Below are 27,838 nucleotides of genomic sequence, written 5' to 3'. Positions count from 1 at the left end.
GTTACCCTTATACAATCTGAAGTATGTGCTGGAGGAATAAAACTTGTGGTGAGGCAGTTCACCACAGCACCCAGCCTGTGGGCAAAGAATGAGAGAGCATTCACTTGAGAAGGTTCCTGAGCAATGAGCATAAGGACATCCAAAGTGCGGAGCCCTTGGAGTGGCACAGCATCTATCTACACTCTCACACAGCAAGGAGCAGGCCAGGGCATTTACACGGCTGAAGGGAAATCCAAAGATTTAGGAAATCTGAAAATTAAAGGAAAAACTCAGTGGCTGCTCATTTGTGGAACAAAAAGCTATTTCTTTATTGGTAAGTTTTTTTGTTTTGGAATTTAGAAAGCATTGTACCTGTGTGATCTTAATAACGGTTTCATGCCTTGAGGGTAAAAGAAATACTGCAACGTTCATATTATCAAGTGAGATGTTGATGGAACACTTATTTAGACAGCTCTGATCATGCCTTGGGGAGAGAGAAGAACGCTTTTATTGAGTCAGTTAGGTGCTGCATGCAGTTCTAGAGACTTCTCGTGTGTTATTTTAGGGGGTTCTGATGGCAGTCCTGGGAGGCAGGTGTGATTCAGGAGCTAGACAAAGTCACACCATCAGTGCATGGCAGGGGAGGGATGTGAGTTCTAGTTTTGTCTGATTCCAGAGTTTGTGCTCTTTCCGTCTCACACAGATGAGAGGACCTTCATCTAAATATGACCTTCAGGCTTGTGACCTGACGCATGGTGGCTCGTATGTTGAAAGGCCTGTAGCATTTGCAAGGAACCTAGTAAAGCATAGTAAAAATAGCCACCTTTGAAAGAGCAATCATCTGTATAGAGCAGTCATCTATAACTGTAATGGAGAGATCCGGATTCTCTAAACCCAAGCCAAGCACCGTCTGTCCACCTTACTGCACGTGCCATGGGATCAGCTGTGCTACAGGACAGTGTGCTGGTGCATCTACACATGGATGGGGTACAGAGGAGGTGGGGGGCTGAGTGAGAGAGGGGCTGATGTGGAAGTGCAGGGAAGGGTCAGGGGGCAGGGCAGGAGCAAGTCCCATGTGGATGGAGAAGAGAGCCGGGTGCTGGCCAGCAGGGTGATGGTGGGCGAGCCTGGAGCCAGCTCCGGGGAGCTGAGCGTGTGAGGCTGTGTGTGAGCACGTATCCACAGTGCCGTACTCCTGGGTCTGGGTCAAGAGAACTCACCGTGCTGTAATTCATGGGAAGATGCTCTTGTGATAACATCATCTTCCAAGTGAAAGTGATAAATGGGTGGCAATGAGTTTCACTGCGCTGTGGGTTAATGAATCGAAGCCATTTAAAAAATACTGTTACCACATTTACGTGACAATATTGACACAGCTGTGACAGTACTGGAGATACTGGCTTTAGTCGTGTGTTATGTTTGCTGTTATTAAATATCTTATACCTTATGAGCCTTCCCTCATATGGAGGTTTCTTATCTAATAATACAAACTCTCTAAGATGCACTGAGAAAGGAAATGAACCCCAAAAGAGACTGCGACCAAAATAAAGACCACAAAGCCTATACCCTGAGCCTTGTGAGTTTTGCTCCCAGGGGAGACCCTCAGGTGCACACTCAGAGGTACTGGCTCTGATTTTGGGTGCGATTCTAATAAGTGGGGCTGCTTGGTTCCTCAGCCCAGAGCTTATTGGAAGCCGAAGCCTCACCTGCTGTTGTCTGACGCTGAGTGCACTAGGTGGATGGACAGGCTGCCATTAAAAGTTGGGATGGAAGGATAGAGTTAGGAGGACTCAATATGCTGGACCTGGGGTCACTTAATGCAGATGAGCAAGGGGCCCCAAGTATGTGAGCCATGTCCACGCCCCATCTGGGACATCACTGGTGCAGAGGAGAAATGCTCACGTCTGTAGCTGGGACCACAGAGGGCATCAGAGGCAGGGCTGGACGATGGCGATTTCACCAGAAGGCCTGTTTGGGGATTTCATAGATTGGGTCTCAAACTTTAAAATATAAATCTGCACCCGATCACTCCTGGCTCTTAGCTGAAAATTGATAGAGAGTAGCTTTCCCTGGGCTGCCAAGCTGCGGGGTGAAGCAGGCTCAGCCTCCAGGGCCTCGTCCCGTGCTCAGGCCACTTGACCACCGGACACAGGCTGGAAGGGACTCCACACCGGAGGGGACCGAGGGTTCCTGAAATGGATACAATCCTTTTAACCTCTCCAGCTTTCTCTGTTTGGGAAGTAGAATGAGGAGATGGAAATATGAAGAGACAGAGAGAACCGCACGAAGAGAGAGCGTGGGTGTGAAAGAGGGTGGGCAGGAGAGGGGACATTCAGGGAAGAAATGCTGAGGTGACAAGCAGGGGCTGTGGCTGGGGAGGTGCAGCTGCCAGGGAGCTGGGTGATGGTTGCCCTGGGTGCCCTAGGGCCTCATCCAGCAAAGGGTCCCCGTCACAGAGCAGGGCTCGCCCATGTGGGGTCTGGGGTGTCCTGCATGGAGGTGGGTGTGGCCCCTGGGTCTCCCCTCCCCCAGCACCCCTCTCCTTCGACAGCTTCGAGATTGTGAGCCCTCCAGGCTCCTGCCAGCCCCAACCGCGCCCCCCTCCTCCCTGCGCCCCACCATCTGAGACTCCAGAGGGGAGCGGACGGTGAGCAGATGGTGAGTTTCATGAACCTCGAACTCTGAGCATCGTTCGTGCTCAAGTGCAGTGCTGGGAATGCAGGATCCCAGGCCCCAGCCAGCCTGCCAGTCAGGATCCGCATTTTCACCCCTGGAGCTTCACAGGTGACAGTGCACAGGGAGTGGCAGGTGTCACGGGGTGGCTGCGGCTGCTGCCCACACCCTGAACACAAGGCAGAGATGAGCAAGGCCCTTGTCAGGCCCAAACCACCGAAGCAGCTGCCTGCTGTGCTCCCGGAGGGGCTGGTGTGTGTGTGTGTGGGGGGGGTGGTGTATTCATGTGAGGTGTGTGTGTGTGGGTGTCTGTGTGAAGTATGTGTGCAGGGGTGTGTGGGGGCATGTGGGCAAGTGTCTGTGCAGTGTCTGTGGGGGTGTATGTGTAGATGGTGAGTGTGGTAAATGGGTGTCTGTGCAGGATGTGTGTGTGTGGGGGGTGTATGTGTATGTGGTGTGTGTGGGGGGTATATGGGGGTGTCTGTGCAGGGTGTGTGTGTAGGGGGTGTCTGCAGGGTGTGTGTGTGTGGGTGGGTGTATGTGCAGGGCGTGTGTGTGTGGGGGTGTATATATGTATGTGGTGTGTGTGGGGGGTATATGGGGGTGTCTGTGCAGGGTGTGTGTGGGGGGTATATGGGGGTGTCTGTATAGGGTGTGTGTGTAGGGGGTGTCTGTGCAGGGTCTGTGGGGGGGTATATGGGGGTGTGTGTGCAGGGTGTGTGTGTGTAGGGGGTGTCTGTGCAGGGCGTGTGTGGGTGTGGGGGGTGTAGGGAGCCACCTGTGACCATCTGTCCTGATGTCATCCTTTGTCATTTCTGTAGCTCCTTTATCTGTCAGCCTGGTGCTGCCCTCAGAGCGAGAACGCAGGCAGTGAATCTGGGGCACCGGGGAGCACAATGACTCCGTGAGGTCCCCTGGCCTGTGCTGGGCACCCGACCCCTATCACACGCCGTGAGCGCCAAGAGGAGCTGAGGCAGTGACGTCTTCCCAGGGTCAGGGAAGGCACCTTGAGGGTTGATGGGGGGCTTATCGAGCACCAAGATCATTTGAGCAGACGTCCCAATTTGCTTTCCCACGTTTCTTTCTGGGGATGCAGAGATGTTTGGGAAGTCACCGTCCACCGTTTTGTGTGTATAATTAAGTGCAAATATGGTAAAACCAGTCAGTCTTCTTCGGTCTTTTTGTCAGCTTGAGCTTTTTCAGATTCTGTGAACCCAGCTGAAATGAGTCACCACCCTCGGCCCCCAGTGCTTCTGGGCCCTGCGTGTCTTTCCCCGGGCTCGCGGGGTGGCTCGCGGGGTGGCTGGGGGATCGGAGCCGGGCCTCCCAGGCCTCGCCGTCCTTCCAGGCCTGGACCTGCTGGAGCAGGTGCTAGGAGGCCCTCTGTCATCCTCGCTCTGTATTTTGCTGAAACCAGCTGAGCCCTCCTGGAAGACTTTTGTGGTATTTTCAAGCCCGAGAGAGACCAGTGCTTAGAGTTGGAAGTTAGTTTTAGAGCTTCTTACAGCTATTTGGTTGATTGTCTCATTGGATCAAAAATCCAATGTTCTCTAGCTGCCCCGTGCTGAGCTGGGGGGGGCGGGGGGTTGGCCAGCCATCCCGGCATTTCCTGGGACTCGAAGCCAGGCAGCCCGTTCTCCGTCCTGGACACCGACAAAGAAACTGCAATGACAGGATCACTCACTCAGTGAGGATGGGCAGGAAATAGCTAGAAGGTGTGATTTTTCTAGCAGTGGTATCTGTAGTAGTTGCTACAATAGGCATTTCCCTGTTCTTAGAAATTGTTTTATTTTTGTTAAATGTGTGGAAAGCACAAAGTGTCTGAAGCAAAATGACATTTCTTCTATTTCTAACTTTTCCAGCAACCAGTACCCCCATTTCAGTGTCTTCCATCCCAGGCTGTGTTCCCAACACAGTTTTGTCATAGTTTCTCACTTTTACTTATGAAAACTCATAACTTTTCACACTGAACTCTAGATGTTGTGGTTGGAGTCTGAGCTTTAAACCCCATTTTTTTTTAGGTCACATTAATCTTGAGTTTAGCCCTCCTTTTCTTAGGCACAGGATGCAGGAGACTCTTTCTGCCCAGTCTCCTGACTCCACTGCATGGGATGTCTGGGGACGTGCTCCGTGACCGGGCAGCCTGATGACCTCAGAACTGCTCCTGTTTCTCAGCAGAACCATCTTCATATCTTTTGGCCCAAGTTTTCCATTGGTAACTCTGAGGACGAGGCCAGCCATGAGTCCTTGGGGCCGTGACTTCAATCACACTTGGGATGACCACCCTTCCTGGTTTGCCTAGGACGGTGCTGGTCTCAGCACTGACATTTCCACTCCCTGGGAAACCAGGGTGGCCGGCCACCCCGATCCCAGTAGCTCCACAGGGAGAGCCAGGAGGTCGAGGCTGGTGTGAAAGGCTGAGCCCCGTCCCTGTGGGCTCAGGGGTCCTCTGCTGGTTCACCCTGGCCTGGAGATCCTCTGCACTTGTGGGCTGTGCCTGACGGCTGAGCAGACAGTGACTTGAGTCAGAGCTGCGGGTGCTGGAGGGGGGAGCTGTGCCAGAGGCCTGTATCTGTACCCAGCGCTGCTGGGAACCCAGAACTGGGTCCCATGGATCCCGTGTGGGGGTTGGAGGTGCTTGTCTGCTCACCACTAGGGTGAATAATGAAAACTTTTAAAAAAGACTTATTTATTTGAGAGAGAGAGAGAGAGAGAGAGAGAGAGAGAGAGAGAGAGAGAAGCACATGGGGAGAAGGGCAGAGGGAGAGGGAGAGGGAATCTTAAACAGACTCTCTATTGAGCATGGAGCCCAATGCAGGGCTCTATCCCACCACCTTGAGATCATGACCTGAGCCCAAACCAAGAGTTGGATGCTCAACCAACTCTTGCTCTGAGTTCAATTATAACCTCTCTGTGCAGAACTATCCTTGCATCTGTGCTATAGCTCCTCATTTAGGACTCAACAACATCATCACCACCATCACCACCATCACCACCATCACCACCATCACCACCATCACCATCACCAACACCCCCATCACCACCATCACCACCATCACCACCATCACCATCACCACCATCACCACCATCACCACCATCACCACCATCACCATCACCACCATCACCAACACCACCATCACCACCAGCACCACCAGCACCACCAGCACCATCACCATCACCACCATCACCACCATCAGCTATTATTATGGGCCAAATACTGTAGGTGATATGCACTTTCTGTGCCTTCAGCTCGCAATAGTCCTTCATAAATCTCTGATCTTTATCTTATCACTGAAGAGACAGACCCCAGAGATTAACTTGAAAAACAGCTAATATGTGGCTGGGATGGATCTGAAGTCATGTCAAGAATCTCTAGTTACACAGGTCTTCATTTCCTCACATTCTGTGTACCTTAAGTGAAACTCCTTTCCTCGCCCTCAGCCAGTGTCTGTAACTTCTCCACAGGAGTATGTTAGAAACTTAGAAATAACCTTCCAGTTCTTATCTGTCCCATTGAGATGAAAAATTTGGCATCATTTTACTTCCTTCTTTGTCTTGTTTCTTACTAATTTTTCAAAACATCTCCCTGACATGCATGAACTTTGGGATCAGATGATATGACTTTGAGCCTTGACTCTCCAAGCGTATGAATTTGAGGAAGTTGCTTTATTTCTCTGAGTTTCAGTTTGACAACACCTCACCTATCTTTTGTGAGGATTAATTTCACAGAATAAGGGAAATGTCAAGGTATGTGCCAAAGCACCGAGGTACTCATCTTTAGACTACCATTCCTCCCTCTGCTCTGTGACTCTGGCATCGTATAGCTTCTTCTCCAGTCAATTCCGTGAACTTGCTCCTCCACAACTCACAAAGCTCCCCTGCTGTCCCATCCCTCCATTTATTCTCACGTTCCAACCCATGTCTGTGCTTTTCTTGCTGTTTGCCTCTTGAGGCTACCTGGCTACATATTCCTTATCCCTCCTGCTTGAGCACCAGCCCTCCCTTTTTCACAAAGACTGCTCAGACTGGTGCAGTAGCAGGAGCATGTGCTCCCTCCCTCCTCTGAACTCTCCACCTCTCAATACCATCTTCTCAGTGATGAATCACATTCAGCCTTGGCACACCCGTTAGTGCTGGTGTCACCAGGGATTTGTCTCTGCATTCCACCTGTGTAAGTTTCTTAAAAGCTGAAAATAAATTGCATCCTGTACCTGTACATAGTATCCCACATGTGGTAGTTATCTGAAAATATGAACTTATAAGAGGCAAATTAAGTTGGGGTGGCTTTAGGAGTATGATTTCCAGGCCAGATACTTCAGGGCATAGAGAGTAATAGAGTGTCAAAACTCTGCAGGCCCAAAGCTATAGCGGGCAGTGAACATGAAGGACATACAGCTTGAAATCTTTGTAAATTCCAAAATTTGAGATGTCAGCAAAGCTGATAATTCCCCATATAAAATGCACTTTTATTCTAACTGGGGAACTTGCTGACCTAATTTGATGAGTAGCATTTTCTTATTTTTGTATAGAAGAAAAGAGGTACGTCAAGGTGGCTTGGATCAAACCACTGCCACGTTGGATGCCCTATTTTCAATGTCTCCCACTCCTACCTTTCCAACAACATTACCATTTTAGATCTCTCCCTCCCTCCCCTTCCCATCCCCCCACTTCCAGCACCTGTTCTAACTGCTGCCTTTCTTGGGTATGGGAGTTTCTCTTTCTTTCTTTCTTTCTTTCTTTCTTTCTTTCTTTCTTTCTTTCTTTCTTTCTTTCTTCTTTCAAATTGTATGTTTTGTTATAATTTTTAACCATTTTTAATATAACTTTATGATTTCAGAAGAGGTATAGGGTGATGAAAAGTAGTGAATCATTCCAGTTATTTGCTTATTTGCTAGTAAGCCATTTGCAGTTGTGGCTCAAACACAATGATTTATTACTATTATTACTATCATCATCATCATCATCCTCATCATCTTTTGTGGCCTGGGGGTTGACTGGGCTCAGGTGAGTGGTTCTGGTGCAGTTTCTGTCAGAGGGTAGCTGCTACCCGATTCATCTGAAGGCTCCACTGGGCTGGCTGGTGTCAGAGATCCCTGCCAGAACTCTCTGCCAGGCTGTCTACATCTGGCCTCCTCTTTTGTGGTTTCCACTGGGTCCCCAAAGGAAGCATGCATCCCAGGAGGCCCAGTGGGGAGGTGCATTTCTGTGACCCCACCACAGAAATCCCAGATAAATTCTATTCTATCCTATTGGTCAAGCGAGCCACCAAGTCCAATCTAGTTTCAAGAAGATGGAAATTAGATTTTACCTTTTGACATGTGAACCGTATACCATATCAGGCGTAAACAAAAAGAAAGTGGCCTCCTTCCTGTCTAGCACCATCACAGGATATACACCAGGACTGGCTAGATTTCAGACATTCCAGCACACTGGCCACCTGAAACAAGACTCAGGCGTGTTTCTCAGGAATATTGCAGATGCCTGTGTCGTGGACCTGCACAGTGGCTAGCGGAATGGTTTAATGGGAATTGCTAAGTCAAAAAGGGCCAAGAGCCTCCCCAACTGTTGAAGGGGCATCAACTCTTACAGCCCCAGGGTCTTCGGCAGATGCTGACCATCTGTGTGTCAATCATCTTTGGAAATTATCCACAAAGCTGAAAGCATACTGAATCCTGTGTCATCCTTTTAAGGAAACACCATGAGGAACTCAATTTGACTAGAAAACTTCCTTTACCCAATTGTTGCTTGCCATCGCTGAGATGTTTATGATCTTATCGCTCTTCTAATTTAAGAAATTGTTTATTCATAATTAGACACATTTCCCAAGAACCTTTTTGTCCTTTTAACTTTTTCCTTCCTAAGGGAGCCAGTTTGTAGACTCTGCTGTGTCTGCCTGGCCAAAGCCTTGCTTCTGTATTTCATTTTGGGGCGGGGGTGGGGGGATCCTCCGGCCAAAACATCCAGCAGTTGGGACAAATCGTCCCCGGTCAGCTCAGACCTCACCCATCATCTTCATACCATGGCAGACAGAGCCCCACAATCGAACACAATTCCTTATGGACAGGATATTCATTTGCCAAACTGCAATCGGACTTTGTTCTCAATAAACGTTCACAGTTACTGACAAGATTGTTTCTATGGCCTGCATAACCGCATACTGTATTTTTTGCTTTTGCGTAGCTCACAATGTCTATGCAAATGAGCAACACAATTTTAAATTTGAAGAAGATCACGTGAGGGTGAGACTCCACGGGGTTTTTGATAAGGGCCAGTTTCTAGAGAGATGAACACAAAATGGGTCTGAGCTGCCTAAGGACACCGTATCATTTGGATTTGCTCCGACATACGGAAGGAACACTGGGCAAGGAGCACAGCACGCACCGTGCAGGCCAGTGAGTTCCCCAGGCGGTGGCCCGAGAGCTGGAGTGGTTGAAGGAGAAGGTGACAGGCTGGGCCCCGAGCTGTTCAGCGGCTGCACCTAATGCTCTGCTGATCCGTGTCTCCTCGGGGGCAGAAGAGGAGGCCAGGGGAGGAGGCCAGGCCCCGGAGGCTTCTCCCACCTTGGCCTCCCTGCTCTCTGCTTCTGAAAGGTGCCCTTGCCCTGGCCACAGGTGCACAAGGCCGCTTTCCCGGTTCCTAGCTCATTGCAGGGAGGGGGCATTCTTAGCACAGTCAGATCTGTTTTTTTTTTCCCTTTCTTTTCCTTTCCTTTCCTTTTTTTTTTTTTTTTTTTCCTTTTTTTTTTCTTTAGGGCAGACCAGGTCCAGGGCTGTAATCGCTACCAAAGGGCTTACTTTCCAACCTGCCTGTTGAACCAGACCATCAAAGGAGATGTTAGCGAGGTGGCGAGAGCAGGATACATGCATTCCTCAGGTCCCCAGGGGGCCTGCATCTTCCCCTGTGAGGGTTTTGGGGCCCCCCAGTCTGCAGCCCTTCCAGCAGCTTCCACCCACCGCAAGAAGCAGAACCTCAGAGGTCGAGGAGGTGGTGAAGAGGGGGGATGATGATGAAGTGAGGGAGGGCAGACGCGGACGGAGGTGTTCCCCTTTTCTCTGCACCCAACCCTCCGCCTGCCACAGGGCAGGGGTGATGGGGGAAGTCACACGGAGGTGTTCCCCTCAAACAGAACAGGGGACAGGGCACCCTGCATCCATAGACACTGTGAGCTCTGCCAAAGAGCAATACCTCAGGATTAGTACAGAGGAGGGATTTTTATTCAAAAGGACTCTTGTCAGGTAGGGACCATGACGTGGGGATCCCTGTGACCACAAGGTCTGTGAGTGGCTCAGGATCACACAGAAAAAGACTTTTCTTCTATAGGCTAAGGGGAAAAAAAAAAAAAAACAGAATAAGCAGATTGTTGGAGGAGGGGATGGAGCTGGACGAAGGGAATGAGCAGTTTTGCCAGGAAAAGACCTGCTGCGGCCGGCCTGTCCCCAAGGGAAGCCGCCAAGGGGACAGGCTCCATGTTTCATACTCGCCCAGGCACAGGGACAGTCAGGGTTGGGGTCCAGAGGAAGGCATGAGGGCTGATGAGCATCTGTGCAGGCAGTGCAGGGTGAGGCCCAAGTGGCTGTGGGTGCCCAGGGAGCTCAGGAAGGAAGCAGAGATGCAGGCTCCATAGGCCTGGCTGTGCCAGCTGCCCTGGGCCTGGGTGCTATGGATCTTTGGGTCCCTTTGCTATAAAGCCTTTGGTATTTCCTAAAACTCGATTCACAGCAACACATTGTATGATGATCAACATCTTTAACACCTTTATGGTTCCAGAACTCTTTCCCCTTTTTTCCTTTTTTTTTTTTTTTTTTTGCTGTTTTTTAAACCACTTCCACCTAAAAATGAGTTCCCCAAGTGAATCATTAGTTGTTACATCTAACATCAGGGCACTCAGATCTGTCACCTGCCATCTCATAAAGATCACTTGCCCAGCTTTTAAGGACTTGTATTTTTTACCTTCAATCACATAATAATAGTTAATAATTGTCGAGAGCATGCTCTCTCTGCTCTCACTGTTCTCACTGCTTCACAGTGACGGACCCTGTATTTCTAAGGATATGCTGAGGCAAGAACCACGTGGCCGTTATCTTACAGAGGAAGGAACTGTGGCATCCCCACAGGGTCAAAAGCCTATCTGTGGGTGCACAGATTTTTGGGGAAATCCAGGCACAGGGGCTCCAGGGGCTGCCCTAACCACAGTCTCATGTACCTGCTCCCAAACATGTCCACATGGTTTGCAAAGTGTCCTCATTCGTGGGAAATGATTAGGCAAAGGAGTGAGAAGATTTGAGCACAAATCATTGCCATGAGTAGAAAAGCAGCTCAAAGTCACTCTGAGGAGCACTGCCACCCAGAATTCTGGCCTCTGCTCAGCTCCCCAATGGGTGTGACTCCGCTTCCAGGGAGTCATATGATTATTTTATACCCTACAGGATATATATAGTTAACCTTCTGCATTTGGACAAATAGGCGTTACTTTTAAGTAGGAAGTGGTAGTTCAGCAATTTGCGTCTGGCCAATTCTAGTCTCTCACTGCTTTTTTCTTAATGACTATCAGAAATTGCATCTTGTAAAGAGAATCACAGTGGTGACGTGAAGCATCTCCAGGAGGAGCACAGCAGGACAACTCCCGTCGGAGCACAGCGTTTCTAAGGTGAGCATGGCCCAGCCCCTCGCTTCTTTCACAAGCATCTTCATTTCTGGGATACCCTTGTCCAAGGGGGTGTCAGAAGTGGAGGTGCTTGACTCTTAGGAATTCCAGAATGCAGGCCTGATGAATGCACTTGATAAAACAGTCTTGCTTTTGCAAAGACATTGTCCTTCTGGTTTTAGGAACAGGAACAGGACTATGCTTTCAAGAATCTCGCTTTTCCTCCAAGTGTGCAGTGAGTGATTTTATCCTCACCATCTTGCACTAGAGCTTGGGGGATGTTTTTTGGGCATTGTTTCTTCATACAGTTAAATACCCACAGGGCAGTGGTCTTGAATGAAATGCAATCATTTATTTAACTAAGTATACAGAATAAAAACTAGGCTGAGAAATGTTTTGAAACCAACGCAAAAAATGGTCTTGTGCAATGGTAGATAGCAAGTGCGCATCTTGAGTAGCTGGGGGTTGAATGGAAAGGAGCTTGTAAGGTGTTATTTAAGAGAAATTGATGAGGTGGAGATTTTTATGAGACTCAGGGCAATACAGAAAATGCTCTGATAATGGTTGCAAATGCCATAATGATCAGGATCTCATGGCCACAAAAGAAGACGTAATTATCTTAAGAGAGTCTGCAGTAGATTTCCCCCAAAGCAGAAATAGAGGTTGTGGAGATTAGCATCTTCAAGAGATAAATGCAAAGTCTGAATTAAAAATATGATTTCTGCAAACAAAAATAGAAAATGTAAAAGTGAGCTTCCAAAGAAGCAATAAAAACCAAAAGAAAAAAAAATTTACAAACCTATATACAAATCACTGGAAAAAACCTTCTGGCTTCTCTCTTAACTGCTCTTATTCGAAAGCAGAAGGAAGCCAGCCTAGAGTTTCAGCTTGGCTGATGTATAGCTAAAAAAGGATAAAACACTGTGCACCTATAATTCAAATGAACTGAGAAAACATCCATTTATTGAATGTCTGCCGTGGCAGTATAAGAGACTGATACCGATTATAAGGTTTTAATATGTGTATGTTATTTACGATCTTCTGGGAATTCACAGCCGCTTCAGGAAGATCCCACGGCGACAAAGTGAATTAGGATGGTAAGAGCGAACAGTCCTCTAGTCTTCCATCTGTGAAATGGGTAGAGCGTCTACTGTAACGGGTTTTTGTTAAGAGAGATAACAGATGTCAAGCAGCGACCTCGGTGTCCAGGAGGCAATGACAGCTTAATTTACAGCACACCCCCACAGTGCTCTCACACACGAGTGCATGCACACACGCCTATGTGCACACACCAATATACCAATATACACACAAGCACATTTGCACACAACATACACACACACCACACACATTCATACAACACACACACATAGCAATACATGCATGCATTGATACACACATAACCTATTTACACGTACACGTATTCACACAGGTGTATACGCACACATGACACACATGCACACTCATATTTGTTCTTGTTCAGAATAGGGTTGTCACTATTTATGAAAGTAAGCACAGATCTAAAATCCTCTGCTTTCATTTAATTTTTAACAAACTGCTAACCTTGTTATCAACTTTAAAATTTTAACTGTTTTCCTTGCTGATAGTACTTTGGTAAGTCTTCTCAATGTTTTTGGCATACTTGGTTTTCTTGGGTAGAATCTGTTATTGGCCAAAGGACAAACGATTGAAGTTGGTCTGTTGGCCGCCCCTTCTGCTTTCTCAGCACCTCGTCTCTTCTCTAGGGGCTCCTACTTCCCTCTTGCTGCCCCTTTGGCTGACGCCACCCACTCCAGGTCCCGGCAGAGCACAGCTGGCCTGAGCCTGGATCAGTTAACTCTTCCCGGCTAGGACCCTTGCTCCTAAGAACTTGAAATGTTTCTCATCTGCCTCTGGTCAAGACTGAAGAATTCCCAAAGCCCTCAGAATTCAGAAACAGAGGTGCTGAACCCACTTGCATTTGGGGTGAATGGACCACTGTCTGGCTTCTCCTAAGCTGTAGAGGGTGGGCTGGCACCCTTTCCATGGCTTCCTAGGCTGGGTCTGGTTTTTAGGGCATGTATTACCAGATGTTCATTTCAATTTTTTAAAGGAGTTATTTATTTATTTGAGAGACAGAGAGAAGTGTGGAGGGGAGGGGCAGAATGAGAGAGACAGAGAGACAGACAGACAGACAGACAGACAGGATTTCAGGCTGACTTTGCACTGAGTACTGAGCCTGACATGGGGCTTGATCCCATGACCCCGAGATCATGACCTGAGCTGAAACCAAGAGTTGGGTACCCAACCAACTGAGCCACTCTGGTGCTCCTGTTCATTTCATTTTTGAATGACTCAATTGATAAACTGTTAATTTCTGAGACTCTTTTGCCTGTGGTATCTAAGAAAAATTGTATTAGGAAATCACATTATTTCATTGCAATAAAAGTATAAGTGAATATTTTAATCACTATTTTAAAAGTGTCACTCTAAGTAATATTCATTTTTTTCTTAAAAGTAATGCTTTTATTTATGTGTGGCAACAACATCTTTGAAATGTTAACGAAAAGCAGGGTGTTCACATTTACCACATGTGCACATGTAATCTTGGGGTTTGGCACATTTGCTTTTCCTTTAGAAGCCTAATATGTTCATAAGGCTTCAAACTTTATTTATTGTTTTTTAAGATTTTATTTATTTATTCATGACAGGCACAGAGAGAGAGGCAGAGACACAGGCAGGGGGAGAAGCCAGTTCCCCTCAGCCTGATGCAAGACTTGGTCCCAGGACCCCAGAATTATGACCTGAGCCAAAGGCAGATGTTCAATCACTGAGTCATCCAGGTGCCCAGCTTCAAACCCTAAATGCAAAAGTCACAAGAGATTTAACTTATCATTAATGTGCCTCTAAAACAGGAAGGAAGCCCACGAAGGCATGATTGGACTTTCATTTCCAAGCATGCCTGCTATGAGAAGAGAATCACTCAGGAGTTAGTTGCAGGCCTGCATCCTTCTGTTTCCCGTCATTTCTGAGTGATTAGGTACACGCCAGGCTAGGCACTGAGGACGCCAGCATGCGTGACTTCATCTTAAGATGGGTTACCCACTCACCTCGGGGCACCCTTGCATGCTGGCCCTGGCCGGGACTGAGCTATCACAGGGAACAGTGTCTGCACCTGGCACCTAGCCCTCTCTTGAGATGAATGAATTAATGGATATCTCCTCTGGGTCAGCTTTTCTAGAAGTGTTTTCCAAAGAACACCGGCTCTTATTCTGTGGGTGAATGGATCTGGGAAGTTGGGATTGCTCAAGCAAGCAGGGCTCCAAAGAGCCACTGTTAAGAAACTGCTGTGTCAGTATCCAAGAGGAGGATGCGGTAATGGCATTTCTCAAACATATGTAACCACGGAGCAATATCCCTCCCTTCTTTCTACCCAAAGCCTTCCTAGAAACTCACTTTTAAATGCTGGTCTATACTGATGCTCTGGGATTTGCTCAGGACAGCAGTTTCCACACATGAATGTGGGCCACAGTAATGTGGACAGTGTGTGCACTCCAAGAGCTGAGTGGTCAGAGCAGATGCCCACAGGACCTACACATCTCACTTGACATCAGACCTGTCTGAGGATTCAGAAGACGCAGGCGGGCACCAGGCACAGGGAAACATACCTCCCCTGGAGGAGCCCCAAACCACAAGACAGGGTTCACTGCCAGTGGGTTTTAGTTACAAATTAACACGAAGTGTTGTGGAGAGTGTATGTGAGAACCGTTGTTCTCAAAGGTCCCCAGTTTATACCCACCCATCATAAAAGTAGAAGGTCCCTGGGTCCCTAATTCCTATCCGACAGTGGCCAGCGCTCCCACTCCATAAAATCCAGTTTCTATGCAGTTGATTGTGGGTGCATAGGTATAGTCTGCTGAAAAGCATGGTTAGACATTTACATAGGGACCTTCAGGTTTCCGTCCCACGGCAAATGCCATTAGCATCTTTCCAAGGAGGGCTGGTCCGGGGTTGAGGGTCCCTTGGGCCCCAGCTGGGAGGAGGGACGTGCAGCCTCCTGGTAAGCCTTCCTTTCCAAAGGGCTCTATTGCTAGAAATTCTGGTTCAGTGGGTCTGATCCACCTCACAGCCACATTTTCAGTAAAGACTCATCTACCCGTGCTTGACAGAGAAGCCTCTCCCAAGGGGAGGGGAGCCAGTGCCATTCTTGCTAAACGGTCCACTTGTTCTTCTGCTGTTAGGTCACAATCTGTCTATGTAAATTCTGCTCATGGGAGTGTAAGGCTAGACCCTTCATCACATGATAAACCTTGCAGGTTAGTTGATGACCTCATTCCTTCCTGACTTTCATTCTTTTTTAGGCAAGATGACTGGCAGTTGGATGCAAAGTGAGTAAGTGGTGGCTTCTCCACCTGGCCCTTGGGCCTCACCTGATTCCAGTTGCTCATGTTTCCCATAGCACAATCAACATTACTGAGTACGTCTGACCAGAGCAGAGTCAGTGGAACTACCATCTATCTCATTCTAAACCTTATGGTTTTACTGATTTGGCCTAAAAAGAAAGCAAGTTAATTTTGACAGGATGCATTTACCGAGCGCTGTTTGAGTTTTGCATTGCTGTCATAACAAAGTCAGCGGCTTCAATGATACAGACCGAGTGCCCTACAGCTCTGTAGGTCAGAAGTCCAGGCAGGTCTTGACCAGGCTGGAACGGGGGCTTTGGCAGGGCTGCGTTCCTTTTAGAGTTTCTGAAGGAGGATCTGTCTCCTTGCTCAAATTGTGGCCAGAATTCAGCTCTGGGGCTGTCGGGCTGAGATTCCCACTTTTCATGTTGGCTGTCTGTGGGGGCCATTCCCAGCTCGCAGAGGCCACCCACTGCTTGGTCTTCAAAGCAATGATGGACTGAGTCCTTCCATGCTTCAAATCTCTTCCCTTCCCTCCTCCATCTCGACTGGGAAAGATCCCCCACTTGTAAGGACTCAGAGCTACACTAGACCCACCTGGATAATCCAGGGTTATCTCCCCATCTCAAGGTTCAGATGCTCAGTCCCATCTGCAGAGTCCCTTTTGGTGTGTAAAGGCATGTCTTCTCGGGTTCTGGGGACGAGGGTATGGACATCCCTGGGGCCCTGATTCTGCAGACTGCACACTCTGACCCTGTCATGTACAGTGTGTCTGTTAGTAAGTGCGCAAACAATACGTGCTCCAGGTGGGGAGATATGACATACATGAAGGGGACCTTTCATTAAGACACTTGGTTAGCGGGTGCTGCACCTGCTGTAGAGATTCAGTCGTCTTTCAGTGAAATGACTATCAAATAAAACTCTTAACATCTATCCTGCTGCTAAGCTTTCATTTTGTATCTGTGTAACTGACCATTCAAATCCAGGTGTAGAACCTCCAATTTCCCCACTGAATTCTATCGCATTACATTCGACCCATTGTTTCTGTCCAGAATTTTCTCATATTGATTCTGCTGTCCAGTATAATAATTATAGTTGTAGGCATCTTATCATCTTCAGACCTAATGAGCCTGCCTCCTCTATTTTTGTCCTTAACATTAATACAAATAACAGGTAGCACAGGGTTGAGGACAGAGCACAGCATGGTGCCAGTAAGCGTCTTCTACTGGGCTGTCACCCAACCAGTAAACCACCTAATTGTCTTTCCCCTCGATCATACTTGCACATCTTGATGACTTACAAATCTCAGATTTAATCATAGATTTGCAATGTCTACAATGCCTTCCTGCTCTGCAGGCTAGTGACCGTGACAAACAGGCTTGGAGTGCTGGCGGGCCACACCCACCGAGCGCTCAGCACTTCCATCTTGGGCTCTCCGAGCACCCTTCCTAACCCACGTCAGCATCCGGCTTGGCATCAACACCAGATGTGTGGCTCCACCAGAGGCCTTAATCTTCTCTCTTTCTGCAAACGAGTTCTGAGAGTTTTTACATAGTCTGTTCTCCGGTGGGACCCCATAATGGCAAGGTGGGCTGTCTGTGAGACCCCATGGGCCCCAGGGGGCCAGAAGTCTGTGAGGGTCTAAAGCTCAGGCAGGCAGTGATCGTGGGGCCCTGAGGCAGCAACAGTCAACACTTGACTCAAGGCAGCTGAGTAGACGGAAAGAAGGCTCTTCTCTGCAAAACCAGGTTGAATAGAGCAGTATTTCTCAGCTGTCCTCATGGTTTCCCTTCAGAGGCTTCGACACTTCCTCCCCAGGACAATTCAGGACAGTTCGTCCCACAGATTCTCTTCATACCAACTGGTTCTGTAGACGTGTTTGTATTCCCGTCTGTGGGAAATAGTTGACTTTCAAAGATAAGCAAGTTCAATTTTAAGAATCAGTTGAGCCCAGTGCCTTTATATGTGATCGAATGACTACAAAATAGGACCTGGTAAGATTGGTGGTGATAACAAAGATATAAGAGAGAGAGAGAGAGAGAGAGAGAGAGAGAGGGAGATTGATGAGCTTTAAAAACAAGGTGGGGCAAGCTTCATGACTGTGGGTTTGTTGGCTTAGCCAGGAGCGGACAGGCTTGACGTTTCCCTGAGGCTCCTGCCAACTCTGGGAGATAAGACATAGCACATCTCACCTCTGTTCCATGAAGAAGGTCTTCAAAAATGCCTTCATGACTTTGCCATCTCAGTTTTTGTAGAAAAAAAAAAGTCCAGAATTTATTTTTTCTCCAAAAAGTGGTATTTGCTACTCAAGATCTGGGGTAATTTGTTTGAGCTAAACATGTACGGTTGTGGTGGCCCAGATGCCGATATAATTTCCTTAACACAATTGGGATGATTTTTGTGGTAACAGTGGTGGTCTGGGGCAGGTTGAATCACTTCCAATAACTGGTATCCACGTAAACTTGACAACAGTATTTTATATTGAGAACGCTGACTCTTAACCACAACAGCGTTAAGTTGACCACCATCCAGATTTGTAGATTGTTCATAGTGAGCAGGTGCAGAGACCATGTGCCTTCCAACCTGGCCAGTGTGCCCCGCCCCCACCCCTGCCCAGGGCTGCCCCCAGCTCCTCAGGCCAACACCTAATACGAAGCCTATCTGGACGCTGGTCTTCTCTTCGCCAGGAGCCAGTCACTTGCTTTTCTGGACCTCTCAGGATTGCTGCTCGCGTTGCATGGTTTTATGACGATCGGTCTACCCGAGAGCTTCTTGATGCTGGAGCTTACATTTGACTCATCTTTGTACCCCCAGTGTCATCCTCAACAGACAGTTCGTAAATGCTTGTTGAACGGAATTAAATTTGAATTCAGAAGCCGTCATACGTCACAGGATGTCTAAAGAAATCATCTTTCTGAAGTGAGGTTCCAGCTGGGGGCTGAGGACACAGCTCACAGGGGTGTCTCCTTTCCACAGCTGGGGCCAGCTCCCTCATCAGCCACCTGCCTCCGTGTGATCGAATGTCGCCGTGTCCCACCCACCTAACTGTCTCTCACTGGGAAGCCTGTATGGCCCCCGGGGCTTGGCATGTGGTCCGTCCATCAGGAGCCACAGCCCCTGAGACATGTCTTCCCTGGCTACTCTGTTACCACCCCCGCCCTTCACCTGCACCCCTCTTACCCCAGTCTGTGCCTTCCCTCCTTCAGGGGCTGTGCCAGGTCCTGCCCTCCTCACGAACCTGCCACAGCCCCTCAGTCCCTGGTGAGGACTCTGACCTATGGCACCTGTTCTCTGAACCGGCACGTTTGTATGAACTGTATGCAGTCACTTCATTAGCTCTAACAGGGTATGATTTACATACAATGGATGTCACCACCTTGAAGTGTACAATTCGATAGGTCTTGACCAATGCTTACCAATATCACAATCCTGTTGTGGAACGTCTCCATCACCACGGAAACGTCCTCCTGTCCCCTTCAGCCAGACTCTTCTCATCCCTGACCCATGACAATCATTGACTTGATTTCCACCACTCTTGTTTTGCCTTTTCTAGAATTTCACATAAATGCAATAACGCAGTACATGGTCTTCTATGTCTGGATTCTTGACCCAGCAAAATGCTTTTGTGAATCACCCACACTGGAGTGCACATCTGTACTGTGTTCCTTTTGGTTGGCGGGCAGTGTTCTATCATACGGAGATGGTACAATTCGCTTATCTATTCACTGGCTAATAGAAGCTTCAGTCCCTTCCAATCCAGGGCCATTAAGTATAAACCTGCTGTGAACATTCAAGTACCAGTCTTTCAATCTCATTTCTCTTGGCTAAATACGTAAGAATCCGTTGCTGGTTCACATGGTTAAGTGCATGTTTGACGTAATACGACATCGCCCTGTTGTCTTCTCAACGTGGCTGCGTGACTGTATTCCCACCGTGGGAGCGCGAGTGCTTCGATGGTTCCAGTCTTCATCAGTGACTCTTGTCTGCCTCTGACTTTCAGCCATCGAGTGGGTGAGAAACATCTCACTGCAGTTTTAATTTGCATTTCCCTAATGACTAATCTCATTGAACATGTTTTTTTCTGCATAATTGCCACTCATGGATTTCCTTTGATGAACTGACCTCAGATTTTTTGCCTGTTTCTCACCGAGTTGTGTCTTCTTGACGTTGAATTGTAAGTTCTTTGTATAGTCTAGATACAATCAGGATCGGATTCAAGTTTTCAAAAAATTTTCCCCCTTCTATGGTCTGTTTTCCATTTTCTTAAGTGTCTTTCAAACAGCAAAAGTTTATTCTGATCAATTACAATTTATCAATTTTTTATTGTTCTTTTTTACATGTTGCCTTTTGCAATTTAGATAAGAAATCTCTACCATTCAAAGGCACAATGATTTCCTCTTCTGTTCTCCTTAGACTGTTTTGGTTCTCATATTCAGATCTAGAATTCATTTCAAGGTGGGTTTTTTTTTTTTGTCACATGAGTAAAAAGGATCAACTGTGAACATCCAGTTGTTCTGGCATCATTTATTGAACAGACTGTTTTTTCCCTATTGGACTACCCTAGCACCTGAATTAAGAATCAGTTGGCCATTAATGTGTAGGTCTATTTTTGGACTCTACTCTGTTCCATTGATTTATGTATTTATTCCTTTACCAATACCACACCCTCATGATTCTGGTGGCTTTATAGTGTGTCTCTAAAATCAGATGGTACGAATCTTATAATTTGGTCTTCTTTTTCAAAATTGTTTTGGTTCTTCTAAATGCCTTGGATTTCTTTTTTTTAAAGCTTTATTTACTTATTTATTTATGATAGACACACAGAGAGAGAGAAAGGCAGAGACACAGCAGGAGGGAGAAGCAGGCTCCATGCCAGGAGCCCGACGTGGGACCCGATCCCGGGTCTCCAGGATCACGCCCTGGGCCAAAGGCAGGCGCTAAACCACTGAGCCACCCAGGGATCCCCATGCCTTGGATTTCTATATCAATTTCAGGATCAGTCTGTCAGTTTCTTCCAAAAATCCTGCCACAATTTTGATTTGGATCGTGTTGTATCTGTAGATCAATTTGGAGAGAACCAACATCTTAATGTTGAATTACCCTGAACCTGATATCTTTGCTTTATTTTTAGACCTTAATTTCTCTTGGCAATGTTTTATACTTTTCAAGATTCATGGGAATCTTATATCGATTTTTTTTTTAGATTTTTAAAATTTATTTCATGAGAGACACAGAGAGAGAGAGAGAGGGAGAGAGGCAGAGACACAGGCAGAGGGAGAAGCAGGCTCCATGCAAGGAGCCCGACGCAGGACTCGATCCTGGGTCTCCAGGCTCACTCCTTGGGTGGAAGGTGGCGCTAAACCGCTGAGCCACCTGGGCTGCCCTCTTGTATTGATTTTTAAGAGGTGGTTCTAAGTAGTTTGTTTCTTTTGTTTTTGGTGCTATTATAATTTTTTTTTCCAGTTTCAATTGCCAAATATCCCAAATGTTGCTAGAATGTAGAATTAAAATTGGTGTGTGTATGTTAATCCTCATCAGTGTATTTTTCATCTTATGTATATTCTACATTTCATCTACAGAACATTTATTTAAGTCTTTATTATTATATCGTGCATCATTTTCTTCATTGTATTTATGCTTTCCTCTACCCTCTTGAGCATCTGGAGCATACTGATGGTAGCTACCAGGGCAGATTTTCTGTCATCTGCCATTCTTCTGTTTCTTTGTGCACACTATGGGTTATATTTTCCTGTTTCTTCAAACATCTGTATCATGGCCTGTGTGAGTGACCGTAGTAGATTACATCAAACAGGGGAGCTTGAACAGGACACATTTATGTCTCACAGTCCTGGAGGCTGGGAAGTACAAGATCTAGGTGCCAGCAGACCCAGTGTCTGGCGAGGACCCCTCCCCCCCACCTGCCACGGTTCAGTCTTCTTGTCCTCAGGAGGGCAGGGGGCAGACAGAGAGGAAACAAGCTCTCCATGTCTCTTCTTATGAGAACATTTACAAGGGGAGGTGTCCCCACCTTGGGGATTAGGCTTTAGGATATGAATTTCAGGGAGACACATTCAGCCTCCAGTGTCTAGAAATTTTTGTTTGGGTGCCTGACATGAATTTTACATGGCTTAAGCCTGGATTTGGTTGCATGTCTTTGAATGATTTGGGGCTGGGATGCCTGGGTGGCTCAGGGGCTGAGCGTTTGCCTTTGGCTCAGGGCATGATCCTGGGGTCTTGGGATCGAGTCCTGTATCAGGCTCCCTGCAAGGAGCCTGCTTCTCCCTTTGCCTATGTCTCTGCCTCTCTCTCTGCATCTCTCATGAATAAATAAATAAAATCTTTAAAAATAAATAAATAAATGATTTTGGGCTTTGTCCTGGAGTGTTAGTTATGTTATTGGAATCCGATGGAGCATCTGAAACTTCCTTTCAAGCTTATGGTGTGCCCAGAGTAGCATTTCGTGTAGGGTTATTTTAGGTGTATCACTCCCAAAATGATATTGTTCTAAGGATGCTGTCCAGTGTCCTGTGACTTAGAAGATGCTGCTGCTCTTTTTGTGGGAGGGAACTCTTTCTGTCTGTGCTTTCTTGCACTATTCCTGCATTGCCTCCACTCAAGGACACCTCTCTGCTGCTCCGCTCCTTTCTCTGTGTCTAGCCCCTCTTCTACCATATCTCACCTTGCCCTGACCTCCCTGGTCCTGTGTCCTTGTGGAAACTGCTTCCATGTGAGCTGGGGGCTTCCCAGAGCTCACGTGATAGCCCACATCACCTCATCTCTTATTGTCAGGGACCATAATTTTGTGACCTCTGTTGCCCAATATCTGAAAACTGTTATTTAATATATTCCACAATTTTTCTGGTTATTAAGTGTAGCAGGGTACATTTGGTTTCTGTTAATCTGTCATGGGTGGAATGGTAAATCTTGTAGTCCTATTTTGATTGACATTTCATCTGATAATCTAATTGATATGTTTATCTCCTCGTATGATTTTGTAATACAAATCTTGGTTTGTATGCTATGGGTTTTCTGCACACCCTAAAGCCCTCAGTGAGGAGGTATACCTGCAGGTGACTGCACAAGTGCACAGGTGATTCCCCACTCCCTTGCCCCCAGTGTCATGTCTAGACTAGTGGCTGAGAGGCAGCAAAGACTCACTCTCTAAGTGATGGCTGCAGGCATCAGGGACGGAACGGGGTTGGGGCCACCTGACTCATGACTGTATAAGCAACCAAATGAGAATCAAGTGATCTGAGAAGTATGTTCAAAAAATCCTCAGGGTGAGCTTCGTGTTATACTGACTTCCTCCCCAAAATGTCAGGTATCAAAATTGACCGTGTGGGGTAAGGACTGACTTTACGCAGCATGGTATATTCTCTGCCTGTGCCCCTGAGGCTTGTAATTCTACTGTCCCTCCCTCTTCTTGACCTTGCCAGCCCCGTGGTGGGGCTGAGGGGTAGGATGGGGGAGGAGAAAGAATAAATACACATTTAACATGATGATTAGAATTCTAGGCCAGGGATTTTATTGTGTGTGTGGGGGGGAGGGACAGATGATAAAGCAGGAAGCTAACACCAAATAACAAAGAATGCCTGAATACGAGAATAAGAGAATTCATGACTGTTTGGGTTTGTTTCCAATGCTAGCTTTCAGAGTCCTTTCCTCTGAGACTCAAGCTCCATCCTTACTTGTCTCCTGGAGAACTTTATGAGGCCCGTGCATCACCCCTTCTTGACATTCCCAGCATATCACTTGTTACATGGGACTTGTCTGAAAATGGTCAAGTTGAACCAGAGGGGTTGGCCACACTGCTGCTTCACCAACACTCAGTACTCACTGTTCCTTTCCACCTGATCACCTTCTCTGCCATCCCTTTGTCTGCCACATGCCTGTTCTCCAGGGACCCAGGGCGCCCGTCCCCACAAAGCCATCCTGAACCATGCCAGTCCTGCCCTTTCTTCCTGCAGTCTGGTTTCTGATGATTATGATGTGTCTGCCCCAACAGATTGGTGCTTGTTAACTTGAGTGCACGCTGGCAATATCTGCGATTTTTAAGAAATTCAAATATACATAAAATAATATATAATAATAAATATTATATTATTATATATATTAAAATTTAAGAAATATAATATACAATAATTATATATAATTGTATAATTAAGATATATAATAACATACTATATAATACAGAATCATATACTGTATAGTATATATTAATACAATATATACTATATAATACAATATACATATAATATAATATACATATAATATATGTATATTAATTTAAGAAATATAATATACAATAATTATATATAATTATATAATTAAGATATATAATAACATACTATATATAATACAGAATCATATACTGTATAGTATATATTAATATAATATATGTATATGCATAATATATAATATAATATATTATATGTGTATAATATATACACATATATTATATATATATTGCTACTATATTATATACACATATATATATATATATTCCTACTGCCTTTTGATCCAGAGAATCTTATTCAGTATATCTTGAGAATGTTCCAACATGTTCCAAGCATGTTCCAACTTTAAAAAATTCTACAAGAGATTCTCACATGCCCAGCTGGGTGAAAAATACTGAATCATAAACTACTTACAGGTGAGGACTATAAGTGATAAGTGTTCTAGACACACCTACAGTTCTGTAGATTTTGTTCAGTGGGGTCTTGTTGAATGGAATTAAATTGAATTTTGTACCAAAATTTCTGTGCAGATTTGAATCTGTGGTTTTGCTGCTATCACCCTTCTCTATGCTATAGATCAGAGATTGACAAATTATAGCCATGGCAACCCAGGTCTGGTTAAGCCCACTCATTTGTGAAGTTGTCTATGGTTGCTTTCAAGCCACCACGGCAGATTTGAGTAGTCAGGACAGAGACTATATGGCCTGGAAAGCCTAAAATATTTGCTGTCTGGTCCTTTGCAGAAAGAGGCTGCTGACCCTTGTTCTAAATGAATTTTTTCATGTAAAATAGCACGCTGTGCATTTTCTGTGTCCAAGTGAAATGGAATGCTGGCAATGTGATTCTCCAGCTCCCTGGGAATACTTATCCACAGTGTATCTTGCTTTCTTTCCTCCTTAGACCCACGTTCCCCCTCCCCCTCTGCCAGAGGGCTTGAGTGACCACCCACTTCTGCACCAGGCCCGCCTTTTCTGCCGAGAACAGGCACCACGATGAGTGGGGTGAGCATCTATTTTATTTTGGCTGGGAGTGTGATTTCGGTCAATTGTGCTACTTGCAGATTATGCTACGACTAACTCTTCCTTTGTTCGCTTTCCAGGAAGCAATGGATGCCGTCAGTGTCTTCAGCATAAACGATGATGATCTGGGGTCGGGTAATAGCAGTTTGGATTATTTACTTGATGATGACAGCTTACTGTGTTCCTTGCAAGAGGTCAGAGAATTCTCTGAGCTGTTTGTGCCAATTGCTTACTCCCTGATATGTGTCTTTGGCCTCCTGGGCAATATTTTGGTGGTGGTCACCTTTGCTTTTTATAAGAAAGCCAAGTCCATGACAGATGTGTATCTCTTGAATATGGCCATCGCAGACATACTGTTTGTCCTCACTCTCCCATTCTGGGCCGTTAGCCACGCTACTGGCGAGTGGATTTTCAGCAACGCCACGTGCAAGCTGATGAAGGGCATCTACGCCATCAACTTCAACTGTGGGATGCTGCTCCTGACCTGCATCAGCATGGACCGCTACATCGCCATCGTGCAGGCCACCAAGTCCTTCCGGCTGCGGTCCAGAACGCTGGCGCACCGTGGGATAATCTGCTTGGTGGTGTGGGTGGTGTCGGTCCTCATCTCCGGCTGGACGTTCATGTTCAACCAGAAGTACAACGTGCAGGGCAGTGACGTGTGTGAGCCGCGGTACCACGAGGGCTCGAACCCCATCAAGTGGAAGCTGCTGATGCTGGGGCTGCAGCTCCTCTTTGGCTTCTTCATCCCGCTGGTGTTCATGATCTTCTGCTACATGTTTATCGTCAAGACCCTAGTGCAGGCTCAGAACTCCAAGCGGCACAAGGCCATCCGCGTGATCATCGCGGTGGTGCTGGTGTTTCTGGCTTGCCAGATCCCCCACAACATGGTGCTCCTCGTAACGGCCGTCCAGCTGGGCAGGATGAACCGCCTCTGCCACAACCAGAAGCTGCTGGCCTACGCCACCAACGTCACCGAGGTCCTGGCTTTCCTGCACTGCTGTCTCAACCCCGTGCTGTACGCCTTCATCGGACAGAAGTTCAGGAGCTACTTTCTGAAGATCGTGAAGGACCTGTGGTGCGTGCGGCGAAGGCAGAAGGCGCCGGGCTTCTCGTGCTCCAGGCTGCACTCGGAAACTTTCATCTCCAGGCAGAACAGTGAGACCGTGGACAATGACAACGCGTCGTCTTTCACCATGTGACCGGCCGGGATGGAGCCCGTGGCCCCGATCGGACTCAGGGGCCCTGTCCTCCCGCAGGCCAGAGCCCCCGGGGTGCCCTCCGCCTGGCCCCCAGAGCAGGCCCCCTGGGAACGGCCCGATCACAGCCAACTGCGGACACGCGTGGACATTTTCAGGAATCTTCACGAAGCAGCCTGAGAGCACGATTTCTCCTGCCCGCCGCAGAACTCGCAGGGTTTAGAAAACCAGGACAGAAAAGGAGTCACGTAGGAGCCCCCACTCAGCTCATTTTCGGCAGAAGGTGAGACATTTCACCCAAGCTGGAAAAGCAACACGGGGGTATGGGGGACAGACAGGAGGACGCTGGCTAAGCACTGGTGTCGACCGTCCCCGTGGATAAGGCAGATGGGGCAGCACCAGGCCATCAGGATTTGCTGTTTGCTTTATTGCCTTGAGAAAATGTTCTCTGCAAGCAATACTTCTCCAAAAATCAGGCAGACAAGAGTTCCACGAAGATGCACACAAACAGCAAACATGCAGCACACACAGGGGCTTAATAAACATCTGTTAGACAAATATAGTGAAATTGGGGGTTATGGTGCAGTTTAGCGTGTAAGCTGTTCAAATTACCTTCTTTAAAAAGTGCAAAGAGGCTTCCCTGAGGCAATACAGCAAGAGCAGCGAGAGCTTCTGTTCCGCTTCCAGAGGAGAGCAGTGGCAGCACAGAGCGGACCCGGTGCCAAGGACTTCAGGCGGCGGCAAGGACCTAGGACCATCCCCTCCTGCTGCTGATTTTAAAGTGGTTTTACCCAAAGTCTGAGGTTAATCACGGAATCAGATTTTAACAACTCTCTTCAGCTTCTAGAAAGTTCCTAGGACTCAAGTTTTGAGAGTGCTTTGTAAACATATGAACATAAGTAGGAAAAAAAGGAAAAAAAAGAAACCCAGACTTTACAAAAATGCAAGCATGTATTAGGAAGGTACTAATGTGAGTTACAAAGATACTGACATGCCTAACCCTGAGGAATGCGTTCTCGAAACTTTCCATTGTTCTTGTAAGCTTTAACTGCATCTCTCTATGAAATTCAAAGTGATATCTTAGGATTCCAAGTCTGTATGTTTGAAACATAGTTTTGGCTTTGCAAAATGAAACTATTTTGGGTATGAAGTAGGAACTGTCATCCAGAATCAGTCCCCTGACCCGGAAGACCGAGGTGTCCAGAGGTGGCGCATCCCGAACACACCTGTGAGCAATGGACTCCAGCAACCAGAGCACAAGGACGTTACCCAGATGCTCCTTGCAGGGTCGCTGATGCGCTGAGAGGACCTATGGAGATAAGTTTGTGTTTCTAAGCTGGCACGGAAATATGTCGCTTATTGTGGCTGGAAATAAGCTCTTCTGTACAATTTGAATTTTCAGATAAGTGAAGCTTACTTCTTTATGCAATAACACATTTAAAATTTCAGCCATAATGAATAAAAGTGTTTCTAAAATATGATACGCACTTTATTTCATTCAATATCATCGTTGTTTCTTGCTGCCTTGGGCATCAGAACAGGCACATCTGCGACTAGTGCAGCGATGCATTGATGCCCTCAGGAGACACAGAGCTACGTGGGGTTTGTCCCTTTATTAAGGGGCTCTAGATTGTTCTTTAACAGTTTGGTATCTACTTTTAATTGGTTTCCCCAAATTCCTTCCCACCATCAGGCTCTGGCTGGA

At 46.9% G+C, this 27,838-nt stretch overlaps 1 protein-coding gene across 2 annotated transcripts; it reads left to right on the top strand.

Moving 5' to 3' along the window:
* The first annotated feature begins 25 nt into the window (after window positions 1-25).
* On the top strand, window positions 26-27,611 carry CCR6 (C-C motif chemokine receptor 6). 2 transcript variants are annotated; one of them, XM_026015975.2, is made up of 4 exons: window positions 26-313; window positions 11,204-11,299; window positions 24,816-24,916; window positions 25,015-27,611. In XM_026015975.2, exons 3-4 carry the CDS (start codon window positions 24,908-24,910, stop codon window positions 26,134-26,136), a joined length of 1,131 nt encoding a protein of 376 aa, XP_025871760.1. In that variant the 5' UTR covers window positions 26-313; window positions 11,204-11,299; window positions 24,816-24,907; the 3' UTR covers window positions 26,137-27,611. The 2 variants fall into 2 exon arrangements, with proteins under 2 accessions (XP_025871760.1, XP_072622358.1); XM_072766257.1 differs by lacking the exon at window positions 26-313 and adding an exon at window positions 8,904-9,044.
* Window positions 27,612-27,838: the final 227 nt, after the last annotated feature.

This window comes from Vulpes vulpes, chromosome 1 (genome assembly GCF_048418805.1).
Source record: "Vulpes vulpes isolate BD-2025 chromosome 1, VulVul3, whole genome shotgun sequence".
Lineage (NCBI taxonomy): Eukaryota > Metazoa > Chordata > Mammalia > Carnivora > Canidae > Vulpes > Vulpes vulpes.
Note: the sequence above shows the minus strand (reverse complement) of the source record. Positions and strands in the feature narration are given on the sequence as shown.